At 36.7% G+C, this 21,870-nt stretch overlaps 1 protein-coding gene across 1 annotated transcript in view; it reads left to right on the plus strand.

Annotated features, from left to right (window-relative positions):
* The window catches only part of mmp15b (matrix metallopeptidase 15b), a 45,976-nt gene extending 24,332 nt beyond the window's left edge, over window positions 1-21,644 (plus strand). The window contains exons 5-10 of the mRNA XM_073835680.1: window positions 388-549; window positions 4,065-4,291; window positions 6,795-6,933; window positions 11,338-11,488; window positions 12,065-12,183; window positions 14,700-21,644. Coding sequence (XP_073691781.1) covers window positions 388-549; window positions 4,065-4,291; window positions 6,795-6,933; window positions 11,338-11,488; window positions 12,065-12,183; window positions 14,700-15,217 — 1,316 coding nt within the window. The 3' untranslated portion in view covers window positions 15,218-21,644. The remainder of the gene's footprint in view (window positions 1-387; window positions 550-4,064; window positions 4,292-6,794; window positions 6,934-11,337; window positions 11,489-12,064; window positions 12,184-14,699) is intronic.
* The last annotated feature ends 226 nt before the right edge of the window (window positions 21,645-21,870 follow it).

Raw genomic sequence — 21,870 nt, forward strand, 5'->3', positions numbered from 1 at the left:
TTAAGTAAGAACTAACAGCAGGAACCCTGTTCCCAACTCAGCCTAAAACGCTCCAGTCTCCTCTTCACTCATATGTCCTATTTACCCAGTCAACTAAATATAGCTGCACTTCCTTATCTTCAGCAAGACCAGTGGCGATTTTGCTTAATGTGCGCACTTAACTGCAGCAAATGTAATGTTCTAGTTGATGCGCAGTATATCATGTGTCCTTAAGTCAGAGTGCCCATAAAATGCAGCTGTGATCTCCCAGAGCGAATGAAGATTAATAAGCTGTTGTATCAGACATTCTTTACTAGTGACCTCAGTAAATCAGCTCGTCTCCTCATTGCTGACCATTAGCTATCTGTTATACCACAGCCTGTGATATTTAATATGCGTCTCCCCTAGGTAATGATCTGTTCCTGGTAGCTGTGCATGAGCTGGGCCATGCCCTTGGACTGGAACACTCCAATAATCCGCTGGCTATTATGGCTCCTTTCTACCAGTGGATGGACACCGAAAACTTTGAGCTGCCTGAGGATGATCTCCGTGGGGTCCAGCAGATTTACGGTAACCTGATGCCTGTGTTGTTTTAAACATGGCCTTTTTTGATTTTGCAGCATGTTATCTCTGATCTACGGAAGCAGATTTCTTCCTCGGAATAAGAAAAATGGGTATTTGTGACTTTTCATCTCACAATTCTGACTTTTTCTTGCAATTCAGAATTTTTCTTGAAAATCTGGAAGATATAAACTTGCATTTCTCATGAAGTTCAAAATTATGAGCTTTATTTCTTAGAATTGCAAGTTCATATCCCACAGTTCGGTAATTATTTTCTTGCAATCCTGACTCGTATAAATTTAAGTAAATAAGTCAATCGTAAATGAAATAAAATAAATAACAAGTGCTAACTTTTCTCACAGTTCTGATGTTTTTCCACCAGAATTGAGTTAATGAGAAAAAAAAAAAAAAAATGAGAATAAATCTGAATTGTGGGAATGTTTCAATTACCTTTTTTAAAATCTTTTATTTATTTTTTTTTTTTAATAAACTTGCATTTCTGAAAAGAAAAGTGAATTGTGAGAAATAAAAATTTAAAAAAAGTTTAGAATTGTAAGTTTATAAGGATTTGTGACCCTGGACCACAAAACCAGTCTTAAGTCGCTGGGGTATATTTGTAGCAATAGCCAAAAATACATTGTATGGGTCAAAATTATTGATTTTTCTTTTATGCCAAAAATCATTAGGAAATTCAGTAAAGATCATGTTCCATGAATATTTTTGTAAAATTCCTACTGTAAATATATCAAAATGTAATTTTTGATTAGTAATATGCACTGTTAAGAACTTAATTTGGACAACTTTAAAGGTGATTTTTCTATTTTGATTTTTTTGCACGCTCAGATTTCAGATATTCAAATAGATGTATCTCGGCCAAATATTGTCCTATCCTAACAAACCATACATCAATAGAAAGCTTATTTATTGAGCTTTCATATGAGGTATACATCTCAGTTTTGTAAAATTTAACCTTATGACTGGTTTTGTGGTCCAGGGTCACATTTGTATGAGTCAGAATTGTGAGATATAAACTGAATTGCAAGAAAAAAGAGGGAGTCAATTGTGAGAACTCAAATACCATATTTATTTTATTTATTTGTCAGAATTGCAAGTTTATTTATTTATTTATTTATTGATCTTTTTATCATTTATATAAATAAATCATCTCAATTATGTATTTAATAATAAATAAAAATAATATATATATATATATATATATACACTCAATTATTCATTTATTTATATAAATGATAAAATGAGAAATAAATAAATTTATTTATTTATTTATTTATATCTCAGAATTGCAAGTTTATAAGATTTTTTATGAGTCAGAATTTGTGAGATGAATTGCAAGAAAAAAGACAGAATTGTGAGAATGCTGCATTTACCCTTTTATTTATTTATTTAATTTAATTTTTTTATAAACTTGCATTTGTCAAAAGAAAAGTCTGAATTGTGAGGGGGGAAAAAGTAGATTGTGAGAGAACTCTATTACCATATATTTATATTTTTATTTATTTATTTGTCAGAATTGCAAGTTAATAAGTTTATAAGATTTTGTACGAGTCAGAATTGTGAGATATAAACTCAGAATTGCAAGGAAAGCATCTGAATTGCAGGATTAAAAAACTCATGACCACTTATTTATTAACTGTTTATTTTTTATTGTTTATTATGTAACATTTATTGTTCAGTGCATTTAATTTCCAGATCTTGTTATCTGTTGTTCTCCTTATCATCTGCCTATGAGTAAGACGTGCAGAAAATGTTTAGAGGTACTTTATAGATTTACAGTTTTAGATTAAGTTTTGTTAGCTGTTAGTTTCCTGGTTCAGTCTGGACCACATTTATTATAAACACGTGGTGTTGTTGTAAAAGATTTTTTTTATTATTTTTTATTTTTTGTAATTTACAGTAAGTAGTTTGTTGTGTTATTCAAGCTTATGTTGTAAGGTTTCTAATATTTGTATTTCTGCGGTAAGTTGGTTTACTGTGTCATTGACCAGGCCAAGTTTCTTTGAAATACTGTGGTCTTTGTGGGTTTTAGTAATGTTTGTTTTAGTTTACATGAGGGAGTTTCAGCTGTGGGGAGAACTTTAGGCATTCTTCCCACTTTAGAAGAAAGTTATTTTGGTTATGTCATGGCAAATTCATTTATCATTTCACTTATTTTTGGACTTTGCGAAGGCCAGCATCACTATTGCTGCTCATACATTAAAAACAGAAGAAAATATTTTATATTTTGCAGACAGAAAACAAGCCTAGTTTTAGGACTATTAGGATTTTTTTGACATTTGTTTTTATGACAGTCAAGCACCCCCCCCCCCCTCCAAATTCTCATTGTAATGGTTACTTTTTTCTGTTAATATTGTGTGGTGTGTACATTATTACACATTGCATTAACTGACTGACTGTAATACTATAATATATTTTTTTATATCTACGTAAAGACAGTACAAATACTACAAATACTACCATGTTGTATCAAAATAGTAGTAATAACTATTACTATTTGTTTATTTATTTGACAATTTTATGAGGAAATGTCACAAAGTATTAAAGTACAATTATTAGACTTCATTTATTTATCAAAATATATTTTCTTATTTTATAGAATGAAATGGAAGCCTGTTTCTGCCACAAAAAAAGGCAATTCTGACATTTTTCTCAGAATTGTGTGATACACACTTGGAACTCTGACTATTTTGAAGTCAGATTTACGTGATATAAACTAGTAATTGCTATAAGTTATGAGTTCAGAATTGTGAGTTTAGGCTACATCTTGCAAATCAGACTGTTTTTTTTCTCAGATTTGCATGATATAAACTCGCAATTGTGAGTTATAAAGACACAACTGCGAGACAGTTCTGAGAAATCAAGTCAGAATTGAGTTTATATCACGTAATTATGACTTTTTCTCATAATTGTGAGTTTATATCATACAATTCTGAGAAAAAGGTTTTAATCCCTCAATTGTTAGCTTATATCATGCAATTCTGACTTTATTTCTCACAACTGTTAGTTTATATCATGCATCTCTGAGAAAAAGTCAGAATTGTGTTTTTATCTCTCAATTGTTTATATCATGCAATTCTGAGAAAAAAGTTTTTATCTCACAATTATTAGCTTATATCATGCAATTCTGAGAAAAATAATTCTGAATTGTAAGTTTGTATCACGCAATTCTGACTTTATTTCTCAACTGTTAGTTTATATCATGCAACTCTGAGAAAAAAAGTCAGAATTGTGTTTTTATCTCTCAGTTGTTTATATCCTGCAATTCTGAGGGAAAAAAAAAAACGGAATTGTGAGTTTATATCATGCAATTCTGACTTAATTTAATCACATAATTCTGACTTATACTCGTAATTGTGAGGCTATATCTCACAATTATGGTAAAAAAAAAATCTGGATTTGTGAGTTTGCATCATGCAATTCTGATGACAAAATAATCAGAATTGTGAGATAAAAAGTTGCAATAACCTTAGTAACCTAAGTAACTTGTGTTTGTTTGTTTCTTGTAGGACCCCCTAGCAGTTCTCCTACTCAGGCTCTCCCCACCGTCACCCCTCGTCGACCAGCCCATCCAGACCCCAGGGCACCCCAGCCTCCTAAGAACCCTCCCGGGGCGCCCCCTCGCCGGCCGGACAGGCCTCGCACTACCGATCGGCCAGATCACTATGGCCCCAACATCTGCGAGGGCAATTTTGACACAGTCACCATGCTCAGGGGAGAGATGTTTGTTTTTAAGGTGAGCTAAATTCCCTATAGATCCACAAGCTTTTTTACATTACTGTAATGTCAATTACATGTTTAAATTTAGTAATAAAATCGTTAAATTGCAGTTTCTTTATGCAAAATGGAGATTCTTTTTTCCTCAATGGTTTCTGGATGAAATATGCCCTAGGCGTGTTTTTGACCAGCTTCATGAGAGTCACTCAGCCGCTGTAGTGCTTTCTGAATCGGATCAGGTCAAGCGCTGAAACAATAACAGTGCATGGTTCCAGGTGAAAGCCTTGACATGCAGGTGGAGACCTGCTGAGGTCGGCCTGCTCTCAATCTGGCTTTGTTAGGCAATGGGCCGTAAAACCCCCCCAGTGCTGTTCTTTGTTATGGGGCAGAGCTCCATAAAGAGGAAAGGAGTCGTGTATTTGAATCTGGAGTTGATCAGGAGATACATCAGACTTCATCTGCTTTGTGCCGTTTGCGGTTTTGTGGTCACGTCATGTCACGTGATTTATTCCTGCATGAAAGAAGTGCTCTCTGTGGCAAAAACACTACGTCATATGATCTTTCACTTTCTTTCTATTAGAGTAAAGAAGGAGTCTTGTTGTTGGAGAAATTAAAAGGAATGTACAGTATCTGAAAGAACAAAAGGATATTAGTACTTGGAAATGCTTGACTACAGGTTATTTTAAAAATTCTCATGATGTCATTTAGCAAATATGTTAGTGCCATAGTTAACTTTACTGGAGATCGATATCTAGGGACCAAAATAGCATGGATACTTGGGGGATGGGTTGTTTTGACTAATGCATAAAATGTTAATTGTAACCACTTTGTATAGATTTTGTAAGCAAACATTACTGTTATATTTAAGTTTTATTCATATTAACTTTATTAAAACATTAAAATTCAATTCGAATTATTTTTAGCCATTTTTGTAAAGCCAGTGGCAGATCTTACCAGACAAGCACAGTTTGTTGGCAAATATTCATTCATTTACTCATGTTACTGTATAACTGACCACAGTAGTTAAGTTATCCATTGGACAACAATTAGATGCCCTTGAGTGAAGGACCACCCGACAGTAATCTGCATTTCCCATGCATAAAAAGACAGGCTTCTGAAATAAGGCCATTATCCATGTAACGCAGCCCGACAAGATTGTGTTCTTCCATGTGAGAACAAGGAGTGTGTGTATGTGCATGTGTGTCTGTTTGTGATGAGGTGTTGGGGTTGAGAAGTGTGTAGGGAGAAGGCAGGATAAATTTAGAGCGTGTTGGCCACAGACCCGGCTCTGGTTTTAATTTGGGCTTGGTTTGAAACTTACTGAAGGTCTTGGTGGAAAGCCAGAGTGAGTTAACTGGAAACAATTGAGCGTATGTACATGTACCTGATGTGTTTGTCTTCATCTATGAAGAATGTACACATGATTTGTTTGTGTTTGCAAGCATTACTACTATTGCAGCTCATAATTAAGGACTAGCTTATTTTCAGAATAAAAATTTCTTGATAATTCACTCACTCCTTGTCATCCAAGATTCAAGGATTTTACTCCATATAGTGGACTGTAATGGTGGCCAATGGGTTGAAGGTCCAAATTGCAGTTTCAATGCAGCTTCAAAGGGCTCTACACAATCCCAGCCGAGGAAAAAGGGTCTTACCTAGCAAAACGATCAGTCATTTTCTAAAAAAAATAAACATTCATATAATTTTTATATCATGCACGTGTGACGTAGGTGGAAGTACCGACCCAGTGTTTAAAAAAGCAAACATGCAAAGAAAGTCAATTGCCCTTGACTTTCTTTGGAAAAAAAAAAAAGTAAAATAATGATGTTCGATGATTTTGAAGTTGGAAGAGAATATTAGATTTTTGAGAGAAAATGAATTGAGTTTTTCGCCCCAACCCTATATTTTTGAACCAAAGTACACCACAGACAGAGAACTAAGCGCACATCGCAGAGCTAGTGCAAGACAAGCATTTGTGGTTAAAAATTATATAAATGTTTATTTTTTTTTTTTTTAGAAAATGACAGATCGTTTCACTAGATAAGACCCTTATTGCTCGTCTGGGATTGTGTAGAGCCCTCTGAAGCTGCATTGAAACTGCAGTTTGGACCTTCAAACTGTTGGCCACCATTGAAGTCCACTGTATGGAGAAAAAATTCAAGTTTCTAACTTGCCTGGTCCCTTATTTGTTGTTGCCTGATCTCCTTCAGTTACACATTTAAAGGGATTGTTCACCCCAAAATGAAAATTGTCTTAATTTTCTCAAGCTCATGTCTTTACAGACTTGTATGAGTTTGTTTCTTCTGTTGAACACACAAGAAGATGTTTTTAAAAATGCTGGTAACCAAGCAGTTGACAGTATCCGTTGTATAATCTGGAGGAGAACCAGAAACCCTCCTATTTGAAGCAGTGAACATGACAGCTGAGGGTTCTGGGACTACTAATAAACCTGACCATCATTAGGACAAAAATACACAACCATTATCATGTGGTCTCTGATTCATCTCTTATTGCCTCCTCAGGGCCGCTGGTTCTGGAGAGTGAGGAGGAACCGAGTGCTGGATAACTACCCAATGCCTATTGGACACTTCTGGAGGGGTCTGCCGGGAGACATTGACGCTGCATATGAAAGGCATGATGGGCGATTTGTGTTTTTCAAAGGTATTTCCCCTTTCCAACTGCTCTTGAAAATTGATATAGCTCTGTGCTGTTAAAAGTTAATATAGACCATAAAAATGTTATATTCGTGAGAGAAATTATTACCCAGGCTGGCAGAATTACACCACATTGAACTGCTTTTTACATTAGAACAAACCATTGATTTTGACGTTTGTCATTTAGTACAGGAAGTGCCCTTGATTTCCCTCAGCCACTTATGTGTTAGTCTGATGGATTTTACAGGTAGACTTTCAAAGACATGGCTTTTTTGGTTTATATGTGGGTTTAAGGTGAATGGACAAAATTTAATTTTGGAGCTTTATAATTCTATAGATTCATAAATTTAGCAAAGGAAGCAAAACTCAGAGAATGCTTTAACTCATACTTTGCTTTAATCAGGACTCAACAGTACAGATTTTACTGTTTTATTTTTTTCAGCAAAATTAAAAGTAACATTTTTAACATTTTGCATTATGTAAAAATGACATTGTTACTATTATTATTATTTTAATAATTTTAAACCATATGTTGACCATATGTTTTGCAAAGGAAGCAAATCACACATTTACTCAACCATGCATAGCTATAATTGAAAAATTAAACATCTAGTAACAAAGAAAACTTTTAATGAACATTTAAAATTTCACATTTTTGTTTTGGTCAGATTTGTAAAACATTTTTTTTTTAAATGTAAAAAAGGTAAAACAAATGTTATTTATTTATTTATTACAACATAATGTAACTCTATTACACATAAATTCATAAACTTTCCTGTGCAAACATTTCTGATTACTTAGTCATTCTTAATCCATTATTACTGTGGCTTACAGAACTTTTACAAGTCATATTTGCAACAACATCCATGCTAATGTTCAGCTAGATATCTTTACCATGGTGTCATATTTAAATCAGCCCAATTTATAACAGGAAACTAAATATTTAAATTTCCAAGTCATAAAATGACATGAATAGTGTCAATGAATAGCTCTGGTGCAAAAGTCAACAGGCCTGAAACTCGGTCAGTGGGCCACTTTTATTATCAAACCCTGCTAGCAGATTGAGATCAAAAACTGCTCAAACCACAGTGAGGTTTCCCACATTAGTTACACATATCAACACCCTGCACCCCTCAAACAGACATCTAATAACTTCCTGGTGAAGATTTCTGTGAAGATGAATGTATACATGTTAGACTTGAGGAAAGCTGGCTCCCATAGGGCAAGTGATGTCATTGGCGAGGCCCTTTAAAATTTGGATTTCTGCCATTGGAGAAAACCGGGAGACCGAAAATCTTGGGAAGCAACATCTGTTCCTAGTGAGGCGAGGCCATTGCGTCAGCTAGCGGTTCTACCAGATGCTGACAGCAACGGTTGGACTTGGACATGGGCCCACTGAATCAAACGGGTCCATGAGGATGGTGCCTCGGTGTCTGCCATACTGTAAAATAATAAAAACTCAAGCTTATCCCAGTGTTTCTGTAACGGTTCCATGCGATGCTTTGTTGTCACTTGAAATGTGGGATTTGAACCAAACCCGCATTGTTGGTGCATCTCTTGCAGCGCTGTAGTGCAGTTATAATAGAGAGTAAACACACATCTGTGGTTGAGTTTTGGAGTTTGTATTACTGTGCCAAAGGTTGGAAAGTCCCTGTATAAGCACCATGAAATACTGTTACCAGTTGAGTGTTGCTGCCTGCCCCTTATTGCCTTTACTTCCTTGCCATTGTTGTCAACCCGTTTTCTTTCTCGATATCCATTTTTTAACTTTTGAGTTTTTTTTTTTTAATCTGCTTTCCACTTTTTTTTTTTTTTTTTTTTTTTTCAATGAATGGCCAATGTAAAAACCTGTATGATGGCAAATGGGCAAAAGCTGTGTCTCATTTGCTGTATCAGATGCAGACTTTGAAGGCCACGCCTTTAAAATCAGAAAAGGTCAAACCAAGGATTGTTAAATGGATAACACACCAAGTAACAGCTCAAATCATCTCAAACTGTTTTTTTGAACATGACAGTGAGTTCACTACACCCAGTTGGCCTCCATGGTCAACATATCTCAATCCAGCAGTAAACCTTTAGGATTTGGTGGTAGGAGAGATTCACATCATGGATTTGCAGCCAACAAATCTGTAGCATGTTTGCAGCACCTTGCTGAATGTATGCTACAAAGAATTAAGGCAGTTCTGAAGGCAAAAGGAGGCCCAACCCAGAATTAGAAAGGTGTACTAATAAAGTGGCTGGTGAGTGTATGTTGACCTTGGTTCAGTTATGTACCAGGGGTGTTTCCTCCGAGGAGGCAAGGGAGATGGTGCCTCCTCAAAATATTGGATAGAAATAAATCTGCAGTACAAAACTAAAACGGCAATATTACAAAATATAACATTAAAAAGTGTATAAATCACTTGTTTTTCGAAACATTGTCAAACAGTGATGCCAGTGGGTAAAGTTACAGCAGGAGTCTGCATCTCTACTGCCTCCCCTGAGCCCATTGAGTTTTAACTGACCCCCTAAAGTGTGAATGAATCTGGGAAAGTCAAATGAGAGGAGGCAATGCCTCCATTGTGATGCACACTTAAAAATAAAGGTGCTTTAAAAAGGTTCTTCATAGCGATGCCATAGAAGAACCTTTTTTGGTTCCACAAAGAGCCATTCAGTGAGAGGTTCTTTAAAGAACCATCACTTTCTTACATTTTTATAATCTGAAGAACCTTCTTTCACCACAAAAAACCTTTTGTGAAATAGAAAGGTTCTTCAGATGTTAAAGGTTTTTTATGGAACCATTTAGACAGAAAAAAGATTCTTCTATGGCAATGTGAAGCACCTTTATTTTAAAGTGTATGATTGGATTGGATGCGTTTGTGCATGTTCTACATTTGTGACTTTAGTCTGAATAAACAACATAATGGCGTTAATGGGAAGACTAATTTAAAAAAGTAAACAAAACAACTCACACAATTAGATATAACCACTTTGTTGCATCAAAATATAACTTAAAATGGCATGAAAACATGATCTGGGAGTTTTTCTTGTGAGTAATCAGCTTGGTAAAATTTTAAGTAAATCTGTGAAATCTATAAATCGGCGTTTACTGAGCTTTGATGACTGATGATCCGAGAAAAAAAAAAAAAAAAGTCAGAAATTTAAAAAGAATAGCTGAAGATAAGTTCACAAATAACATGTTTTAATTTAAATTCTTACTGCCTTGAGTTATTATTTTGGAACAAACATAAAATGCTTAAAAAATATTAACTTTTTGATTCATACTTGGCTTCAAAAAACTGAATATTGATGACATTGTTAATGTAAAAAGCTAAAATTAAAAAAAAATATTTTTTTCTATCTCTTTTTCTGATGTGTAAGTAATGTTTATTTAATCAACAATGTGACTGGGACATGAATTTACATTTGATTAATTCCTTCTACATACTGTAATTAAGTGGTGCTCAATGGATTGAAGGTTAAAAATGCAGTTTCAACGCAGCTTCAAAGGGCACTTTTTAACCTCAAGTGCTTGTCTTGTCTAGCTCTGCAATGCGCATGTGTACTCTGTGCACTCGATTCAAGACAGTTAGGGTATGTCGAAAAACTGCCATCTTATTTTCTCCTCCAACTTCAAAATCGTCCTACATCACTGTTTTACCTTTTTTTTGTAAAGGGCGTTTGACCTTCTTTGCACGTTCACTTAGTAAACACTGGATCAGTACTTCTGCAACGATGTAGGATGATTTTGAAGTTGGAGGAGAAAATAAGGTGGGAGTTTTTCGACATACCCTAACTGTATTAAACCGGAGTTTGGAGTATTCATGGGCATCGCAGAGCTTGACAAGATGAGCATTTGAGGTTAAAAAGTATATAAATTGTACTATGTGTATTAAGTAAGTAAATTATAAGGACATTTTTATTTTGGAAGTGGAGTAATCCCTTAAAACTGTGATTAAGCTTTCTCTCTCTCTCTCTCTCTCTCTCTCTCTCTCTCTCTCTCTCTCTCTCTCGCTCTCTCTCTCGCTCTCTCTCGCTCTCTCTCTCTCTCTCTCTCTCTCGCTCTCTCTCTCTCTCTCTCTCTCTCTCTCTCTCTCTCTCTCTCTCTCTCTCTCTCTCTCTCTCTCAACAAAAAAAAAAAACAACTTTTGTATGAATCTTGGGACAGTCTGGGCTGCAAAGGATCCATTCTTTGTATGCTTTATGGCCCGGCAAACAAAGACCACATTTGAAGGAGTTTTTGAATTGGGAAAGTCTTTTGCTGCACCACTGTGACGTATTCAGTCTTGGAATGCTGCCTTTGAATTGAGGCACAGCTATTCATAGAATTGCTGATATTAAATTAAAAAATGAAATACTTATTCAAAATTCACAAAAAAGTATCAGATTATCACTACTTCCTCTTTTCTCTCTCGTGTCCATCTACCTGTAGGAAGTCAGTATTGGTTGTTCAGAGAAGCCAACCTGGAGCCCGGCTACCCTCAAGAACTGATGGACTATGGCAGAGATATCCCATATGACAAGATAGACACGGCCATCTGGTGGGAACCTTCTGGTTTTACTTACTACTTCAAAGGAGACTGGTGAGGGGATAGTCTTATCTCTTGTTTCACAAATAATTCTGACTCTAATGTTTATTCCCTTGAGCTGTTTTGTATAAACCTCCCTGCGTTGCCTTACTGACCCTGTTTACACCTGGTCTTAACATCAGTCTCGGGTGACCTGATCACAAGTGATGTTTACTCATGGTATTAACATGTCTTGCATGCTTCTTCAGTGACCACCCCAGATCAGATTTCATCTATTTTTAGAAAATATGTGTCTGCTCACATGCATTCAAGGTGTTTAGAAAACATTGCTTTTTACCAAGTATATGTTTTTAGTATTTTCTATACTGTAATTGTTCATTTTAAATCATACATAGCTGACAAAGAACAATGATAAAATGCTACATAAGTATGCTTTCAGTGTTTGTTTTGCATCAGCATTTATGATAAAATGCACAGTGACAGCAAAGTGGTTAGAGTGGTCCTTGTGATTGGCTCATCTGTAATGAATGTTAATGCAATGTGTAAATGGAGTCAGTGTGCTGTTGCTTAAATGGCTGCATCAAGAAAAGGCAGAATGGTTTGCATTAAGGTGTGTTTGATAAACTACAGGTACTGGCGCTTTAATGAGCACTCCAGGGCCGCAGATCAGGACTACCCTAAGCCAATTAGTGTGTGGGGCACTTCTGTGCCGTCTTCTCCCAAGGGAGCCTTCCTCAGCGATGATGGAGGTGAGTGAGCGAAATGGTGTGTGGGGTGTTGAGGGGTCATCCAGTGCCTGTCAGCGTAATGTACAGGATGGATGGAAATCAATCAGATCAATCAGACGGTGGAACAAAGGAAGTGAGAGAATGTAATGTATGAAATGTGATTTGAGGAAATAATGTGATATTATTGGGAAACACTTATATCACTGAAAGCACTTTTACATTTGAAGGAATGTTCCTGGTTTAAAACTAATTGAAATGTGTCGACAGGATCTATGGCATGCAATCGATTACCATTAACTATAATTTTGATTTAAGTCCTAAGTTTGAAAAAAGTACAGTAAAGCAGAAATGTGCATTTTGTAGTTTTGTTAATGCAAAAAAAAAAGTTATTTTAATGCTCTTTCATGTCATTTGTGACCCTTAAGTAGCATGGGTTTATTTGTAGCAATAGCCAAAAATACATTGTATAGGTCAAAATTATTGATTTTTCTTTTATGCCAAAAATCATCAGGATATTAACTAAAGATTATGTTCCATGAAGATATTTAGTACATTTCGTTCAAAACTTAATTTTTGATTAATGATATGCATTGCTAAGAGCTTAATTTGGACAACTTTAAAGGCAATTTTCTCAGTATTTACATTTTTAAGAGAGCTCATTTATTCAGCTTTCAGATGATATATAAATCTCAATATGAAATATATATAAATATAAAATATGCTTTAAAATATATTTATGCAAATATATTTTCTACCAAGATATATTATTTTATTTCTTGTCTTTTTTTTTTTAATGATTTTTAAAAAATATCTATATTTTTAAAACATTTAAAATATATATTTTTCTTCCAAGAAAATACATGGGTCAAAGACGTAAAAGGGTTTAAGCATAAAAACAACAAGTGTAATACTGTTGTTGTTGTTTCCCCCCCCAAAAAAACAAACAATCTGTTTAAATACATTTTTGTTTTTCTGAGCAAAAAATAAATAAATAAAAAAATCATACAGTTTTCCCTAATTTACAGAATACACCCACTAGAATGCCATTCAGTGTAACAGTCTTGTCAGGCATATTTACAACAAAAATCTATTTGTTACGTATTAAAAGATTAATTACTTTTACCCCAGATACTAATTAGTTGTAATTCTACATTTTTAAAATTTGCCACTATCCTAGGTTTTGCCCATTTGTCAGGAAGGGTATTTTACTAATTTAAAACACAATAAAATTGAATATGCTACCTTATTCATTTATATATTTTAATATGCACAAATCAAAATAAGTATGTTGTTTGAATTTTTACATAAATATTGATACACTTAATTGAAAACATTAATTCAACCAAATTTTAACATTTTATTCTCCTAAAACGTATTTGAAAACTTAAAGTAGACACTTTATTTACATTTAATGTGCTTTCTATGAACATAAAATCACTTTTGTAAATTCTGTAAAACATGGACATCTTAACGTCTTTGGCTCACATTCGTGTCAAATGTGAAGAAAAACATTATTTGTTGTCTATAAAACTGAACATATAATACATTTAAATAAAAATCAGCAAGGAGTATAATTTACAATGGTACAAAAAAAGTGGAAAACAATATATAAGTAAAATTATACATTATTAAATCATTATAAATCTAGTTTTGATCTGTAGTAAGCTATTCTATAAACATTTGCATTAAACCTAAATGTGTTTTTTTTTTTTCTGGCCCCTGAATTTAAAATATATTTTGCCATATGAAGATTGAAACTAAAGATATTTTCAATTTCAAAAGTAAATTTTATTCAGCTCCACTGTTGACAATATGTATTTGGCATATATTTTGTAAAATATATTATGGCAAGTTATACATACGTATTTTTTTTATATACAGTGAAACCAAAATTTATTCAGACACCATTCAACATTTCTCACATTATCTCAGTTTATCTTAGTAGGTAATAAATTATGAAAAGAACTCAGTTAAACTGTGTCAGAACAAATTCATCTTGATGATCACAAATTAATTACAATCAAACCAAAATTTATTCAGATGCCTTCAAAATTTCTCACATTATCACAGTTTATTCAATGTAGTTTATAAAATGGTAATAAAATATGACAATAATTTAAGAGTTAAACTGTCAGAACAAATTCATCTTATATGTATAATGTCAGATAACTTTGATTAGAAAGATATGTAACAAAACATGGTCAGGTCAAAGTAGTAAGTAAAATTTGTGGTCCCAAATTTGCATCAATTTTACTTTCCACTGTATGAAGAATTTTTGGGTATAATATGTCACAGTTTACTTTATTTTGCTATCGTCCCTTACAGAAATAAACTATAGTGTCCTGCACCTACTAGTAAAAAAGTATCAAATATTATATCTGGTGTCTGAATAATTTTTAGTTTGACTGTATAGTTTGCTGTAATTTCAGTCAGCTAATAATTATTAGATATGCTATCTAGTAGATAAGCTTTAGTTTTTATGTCAGTAATGCACTTTAACACATTTTTCTCTTGAATCTTGTTTGTCTCTCACACAGCTTATACATACTTCTACAAGGGTTCAAAGTACTGGAAATTTGACAACCACAGAATGAAGAGCGAACCAGGCTACCCAAAGTCCATTCTTAGAGACTTTATGGGCTGTAATGTGGACCTCAATCCTGACAGAGACACCGATGTGGATCCGGGACGCAAGTGGCCAGACAGACCACCCTTCAACCCGGATGCTGGCCGAGACAAAGACAAAGACAAGGACAAGGACAAGGACAAGGACAAGGACAAAGACAAAGACAAGGACAAAGAAAAGGACAAAGAGCGAGACAACACCAATGATGTTGACTTTAAAGAGGAGACCGAAGAGAAAACTAATGAGGTGGATGTGGTTCTGAAGATAGACGAGACAGAGCGTACCATGAACATCATCATGGTGACGGTACCCCTGGTCCTGGTGCTGTGCATCTTGGGATTGATCTACGCTATCATTAACACGCTACAGAGGAAAGGAGCACCCAAGTATTTAGTTCACTGCAGACGTTCACTGCAGGACTGGGTTTAGCCTCTCAGATCCCCGATCCCTGTTCTACCCTTTCATTTCACACATCCAAAAACTTTGCACACACAAAACACCACCATACCAACATTCATACAGATACTGACACACATCATGTTCATGTCCTTCTTTTCCTTTCCCATGGTGCTCTCCTAACATGTTGACTAGTCTATTTATATCAGAAAGTTTGCACATTGATTTTGTCGTTTTCATAATATTTTATTGTCTTTCGAATCAGTTGTTTGTGGGTTTTTCTTCATTTCTGTTTTTAGGGTGTCACAATTAGTCATCTGCAATCGCAGCGTAAATGATGAACGGGAAGCAGAGCAAAAAGAGAGGGAAAAGGCCAGCGGAGAAAGGAATATCTCTCGTAGGAATATTTCTGCATCTGTTCACCTTTTCTCAGGACTCTCAGCTGTGGTTTTCCAACTGACTGGGCAAGTCATAATATATCATCATAAAGACTGTAAGGACTGTGGCCACTTGCATCATAACTTGATATACAGTGGGAATCAAACGTCTGAGACCACATGGAAAGTCTGGGATTCAAAATCGAATAGAAACCTAAAAATAAATAGGATGTTTTAGTTTTTAACTATTGTTATTATTTTTAATTTAAGATTTTTGTTCATGCAACTTGAGTTTTTATTGCAATAACCTTTTCAACTAGAGGTCTCCGACTTTTCGACCCTCCATTATTTTGGAGTCAATTCACAAGCAACTGGACCTGGTTATTTAACCCAGTCCAGTTGCATTTGGCTGAATTTGACCTGCTATTTGTTTTGATGTCATAAAATAGGGACTTTTCTCTAAATTTTGCTTACCTATTGCTATCATAACAAAAAGTCATTTTATTGCCCTGTGTTTTAACAACTGTGCCTTGGTCGTGCCAGCCAAACATGTTTTATGTGGTGCCGTTCATATTTGTAGACCCCTTCTGATTTCTTTCTTGCAAGCTGGTATGTTTTTATCTCCCAAAAGTCCCGTGATACTGTGGCAATTACAAATTTTATTGTCTGAGGAACATAACACGTAGGTTGCTTTCATTTTAGGAGTTTGAAAAACGTCATTTGCTGAGTTTTATATTTATATAATAGCTTTACATTTTCATATTTTCATTTGACCGAACAAAAGAGCTATAAAATGAATACCACTAGCCTACACCAATTTGCAACTCAGTAAAATACACTTGAGAAGGCTTCTCAGGCCCAGTTATAAATAAAAGCCTTAGTAGGGCCCCACTGTTGTGGGGATTGTTAGGTAATAGTCTAATTTTAAAAACCGCAGGGGGTGAAAGCCATTGCTAACCTCTTTCTACCCCAACTCAAAGCTCTCCCTACCAAAGAAATACCACTCGCATTGACGGAGAAAAGAGGGAAAGAAGCAGGGACAACTGTGAGTTCAAAAGAAAAGGGTTTAGATGCAGAAACCTAATATCTTAGGTCTTTGTGAAAGGGCTTAGTAAGAGTCTGAACTGGATTGTATTACAGTGATGGGGATATTTTAGGGGTGGGGGTGTAATAAACAGGCAGCAAGCTCCCTTTAGAAGGCTGAAACATACTCATGCGCAAGTACGTCGACATGTTTATTTGGTTACCTCAATTTTACGTTGCAATCTCAGCATTGCCACAAGGGGCGCTATAGCATATTATCATACATGTAAATTAATTTCCAAACGTGAAATGAATTTATCTTCTGTGGCTGGATGTTTTTTTTTTTTTCAAGCCTATCAATGTTAGGCAGCAATAGTTTGAAGAGAATCTTGCTGAGCAAGTTTAGGTTGGTTAAACTGTCGACATGTTTCTTGCTAGCTACCTAAATAAAACTTGCATTGATACTTGACATTTTAAGGTAACTCCATCACCTTACCATGAGTACTGAGGTTTGAATATGCCGCACATTAAGTATATCTGATGAGACGGTCCTCTTGCGGTGCATTGGCCTAGCATTCACGTCTGCGTTAGCATACTTGCGTAGAGTATATTTTTGGCCTAAGCTTGAGATGCTTGATAGATGGCGTGTGTAGCAATATCATCCCTATATGAGAGCTTGCTGGCACACAGTCCCATGGCCCACATTGCCAGGGTCCACTGCCAGTTATTTTTGGAGCGCATTCCTTGACCAGCAGCGGAAACAGGATCCCTGTTTCATTCACGACTTATTCATGCTGATGTGATCTACTAGGCAAAGTAGACAAATTAGGCAAGTTTCCTAACATTGTAAGATATAACTGCTATCAGGTAGGTCTGTGTTTGCTTTCTGTGGTGTTTGCTTAGTCTAGTGTCTAACCTACATAAACTCAGCTAGTATACTCGGACACGGAAAGCATTAAGAAACAAACCAACCGCCGCCACTTTTTAAAGTGCCTCTGACAAAATCTCAGTCATTTACTCTTCACAATCAGCGAGAGAGTTTCTCCTTTCGCAGTGGGAGAGGCAGACGTAGAGGAGAGAACGAAAGTGAGTGGTATTATAAATATTGCCCTGTCAGACAAGGTAGAGCAGAAAGCACTTTGATAAATATTATTGGAAGAGTAGAGGAGACACAGGACAGTCATGATCGGAATGCTGTCACTGATGAATCCCACCGAATATCTTTGCCAGGCGATCCGCCCCTCCTCTCAGTGCTCCTGTCGTCCGAGGAGATTTGGAGGAGAGTTAATCAGACATAAAAGCTCTTCCGTCCCTCCCCCAATGCCCTCTACCTTCTCCTCCAGTCGCCCAGATCAATGAGGAATACATAAACAAGCTTGAAGGATATCTGAAACGCTCACTCTCAGGGGCTCACTCAGGCCTTACTGCCGTCTTATTCCCACTACAGCCCATTCTTTCATAATCAGCCACTTTTACATGGTATTTGAACAGTATTTCAGACATACTGTAGTACCATGGTAATACAATTTTTGGACAAAACCAAATACAATGGTATTTAAAGTACCTTGGAGTCACAATGATCTACAGTATGTGAATAGTAAGCCATCATTCAGCATGTCATTCAGGGCTAGATCATGGTTCCTTGAGTCCCCTGGCAAACACCTTTGGAGCTCCATCTTTCCTAGGTCCACCTCTATTGGTGGAGCTTTTATCCTGCATTAGGCAAACAAATTAAGAAACCAATTATTGTTTTGCTAGGATAACATTAGGTGACCAACAAACAAGGTCAGCAAATGCTGTATTTGGTTCGTTGCCCAGAGAGCCACTGAGAGGCCATAGTGGTCTGTTCAACCTGTATGCGGTGAGGGGCCTGGGGCCTTAGTAGTAGGTCTGTATTCGTTAAGGGTCTAGTGGCCCCAATGATCATGTCCCACTGTGTGCACAGGGGCCCTAGTGATCATATATCACTAAATGTGTTGGGTAACCCAGGGCCCTAGTGGTAATGTCTCACTGCATGTGCCAGGGGGTGCCGGAACTGTAAAGAAAAAGTGGTCATGCCCTACTTTAAGTGCTGGGTAGTTTGTGGCCTTAGTGGTTTTGTCCCACTGTATACACTAGGGGGCTTGGAGCCCCAGTAGTCTTGTTGCCCCTCTATTGGTGGACCTCTTATCATGCATTAGGCAACAAAATTAGGGAACATGTTAAGCTAGGATAACATTAGGTGAACAAGAACGGAGAAGAAGGTCAGCAAATACTGTATTCGCTTAGGTGCCCAGGGCCCCAGCCACTGAGAGGCCATTGTGGTCAGTCCATCCTGTATGTGGTGAGGGGCCTAGGGGCTTAGTAGTCAGCTCTGGCTATATTCGTTAATGGACTAGGGGCTCCAGTGGCCCACTGTGTGGACCGGAGTGCCAGGAGCCCTAGCGATCATATCTCACTAAATGTGTTGGGTAGCCCAGGGCCCTGGTGGTAATGTCTCACTGTATGTGCCAGGGGTCCCAGAACTCTAGTGGTCATGTCCCACTTTGTGATGGGCAGGTTGTGGCCTTAGTGGTTTTGTCCCACAGTATACACTATTTGTCTTGTTACACTTCTATTGGTGGACCTCTTATCCTGCATTAGGCCTTAGTGGTTTTGTCCCACTGTATACACTGGGGGGCTTGTGGTCACAGTAGTCTTGTTGCAGTTCATGGGCTGGGCAGGCCATGGCCCTAGTAGTTATGACTCACTTTTACCCCTTTTCCACCAAAGCAGTTTGAGTGCTGGTTCAGAGCCAGAGCCTAGTTTAAAATCAGTTCTTTGTCTTTGACCCCCAAAGCACCAGCTCAGAACCAGGAAAAGTTCTTAAGTAGCACCGAAACATTGGTGGTCTAGAAGTAAGAACCGCTTGCATCAGGGGCTGGGGGCAGGGTTACTGTGACCAATAAGACTAACAAACTTTTGCCCACCATTTTTGAAATAGCACCTAAACACAAACATGTTGGATTCGCCATGTTTGAATGCTGATGTAGGTTCGCAAAGCCATAGTTGATATTAGGTTTGTTCTGGATGTGTCAGCACTGCACAGACTGGTCATTAAAGTATCACAAGAGCAATTCAAAAGCTGAAAGAGTTGTCTGCTCTCCAGTCGCAGTGCTTTGGTGTCCTGCTCTGGTCGGTCTGTGCACTCACTAGCATTGCTGGAAAAATGAGATGTATTCAGTGTAGTAAGACCTGGCTCTGTGGTGGCTCTCTAGCCTGTGGAAAAGCCAACCAGTTCTTAAGGCTCGCGAGTTGAACCTACTCCGAATCGGCAAAAGCACTAGCTCTGAACTACCACCTGGTTCATGCTGGTGGAAAAGGGGCCTGTATGCACCGGGTGGTCTGGGGCCCTAATTCTCATGTCCAACTGTATGTGCCGAATAGACTGAGGCCCTACTGGTAATGTCCCACTGTAGGCTGGGGCCCTAGTGGTAATATCCAATTGCATATACCAGGCAGGCCATTAACCTAGTGATTATGACTCACTTTATGCAACATAGGGTCTGGGGCCTAATGCTAATGCCACACTTTGTTATGAGGGGCCCAGGGCTTTAGTGGTCATGTTCCACTGTGTGTGTCTTGGAGCCCTAGTGGTTAGCTAGAGACCAATGCTAGACCCAGGTATCCTAGGCAGTCTCTTTAGCAGTTTCTCACATGGTCTTGGGCTTTGACGGCCCCTTGTAATCTAAGGTCTCTGGGATCTGGCCCCACTTGTGCAGTCCTGGGTTAAATATACATCTGATACTTTCAGTGTACTATGGTACCATTATGTTAAGGTTGTAAGGGCAATAGGTTAGTATACATAAAAGTGTATTATTTACTATATTTGTTTCTACACAGATTTTTTTTTCCCATTATTTTTGTTTTCAGAAATGTTTAGGGTGACTAAACAAAATTGTGGTAGACAATGACTGATGAATAATCAAAACAGTCTGTTTATTTGTTAGTATGTGATACTGTAGATTTATAGGTTTAACATTTTCTTCGTCATCTCGAATCAACTCTTGGCCAAGTTTAGGACTGGCTCTTATAACAATGGCCCCTCTCTCTCTTGCTGCATTATTGTCCTGCACATTGCTTCTGGCCAACAGGAAGATAGACTGGGCCCTTAGCCAGGGCCAGAAAGCTTTCTCCCACCAGCCCTCACACTAGCATTGCATACTAACAGCCTCTGTTCAGAAGGCTTTCGGTGTGAATCATGGACGTTGACAGTTTTGGTCACACCGTTCTCATAAATGCAGCTCAGGACCACTGCTACTTTATGTCTGACCACCCAAATGGACCGTACAGTGACACTACATACAGAGTATGACTCTCTCTGTGTGTATGTATATACTCCTGATATAAACTTGAGCTCTGATCAGAGGTGCCTCTAAGAACATCCATCCACACCATTTATTAACCAGCTGCAGTTATTTAACTGCAATCATTACCAAATAGGTAGCCAAAAAAAGTTGAGACTATATGTTAGCTCCACCTTTGTGGAATTAGCTAAGTAGAATGAGACTGTGTATTTGCTTTTGCCTGCATTGTTCTGTGACAAGGGTAGATTCAATATCAAATCGGTCCTGTTGTGTGGCAGTGCATCTAGGCATGCACACTGTCCTGAAGGGAATCTTAATGAGCCTTACAAAAACATGCTGTTTAAAACTAGACAAAGCATTTTCAGACAAAATATAGTAGCAAATCACTAACATTTAAAGCAATGCTGTTAATGTGCACAAAGTTGTGCTGCAGTGTTTTCTTAAACACCTCATCATCTTCATTAATGATGGTAAAATGAAATTTAGTTTAATTCTATTTTCAGTTCATATTTTTTCTTAATATTCATTTTTAAATTGTAAATAGTACCTTTTCAATATTTTTCTTTTGTGTTTTTTAGATTTTTACCTTGTTAATAACATTCCGATTTGTGTTTTTGATTTTTTTCTTATGTAGAAACTTGAGGATTTTATACATTTGTGTTTGTTCACATCTTCTGAGTGTGTTTAACAATCCATGCTGGACATGTAAACAGTAATAAAAGAAAAAAAAATGAAGTTAAAGAATTAAGTCTCCACTTTCTGCTGAATTAAATAAGTTCCAGAGTTACTTCACAAAAATATAGACATATTCACAAATATAGACACATGAATTCAAATTCCTGGTCTTGTTCACAATTCAACAATGCAAGACATTTCACAATTAAAATGGGTTGCAAACAATGTCATGTTGACTTGAAACCCTTACATCATTAGCCAATCAAAAGTATGCATGAGAAAGTAT

Source organism: Garra rufa, chromosome 3 (assembly GCF_049309525.1).
Source record: "Garra rufa chromosome 3, GarRuf1.0, whole genome shotgun sequence".
Classification (NCBI taxonomy): domain Eukaryota; kingdom Metazoa; phylum Chordata; class Actinopteri; order Cypriniformes; family Cyprinidae; genus Garra; species Garra rufa.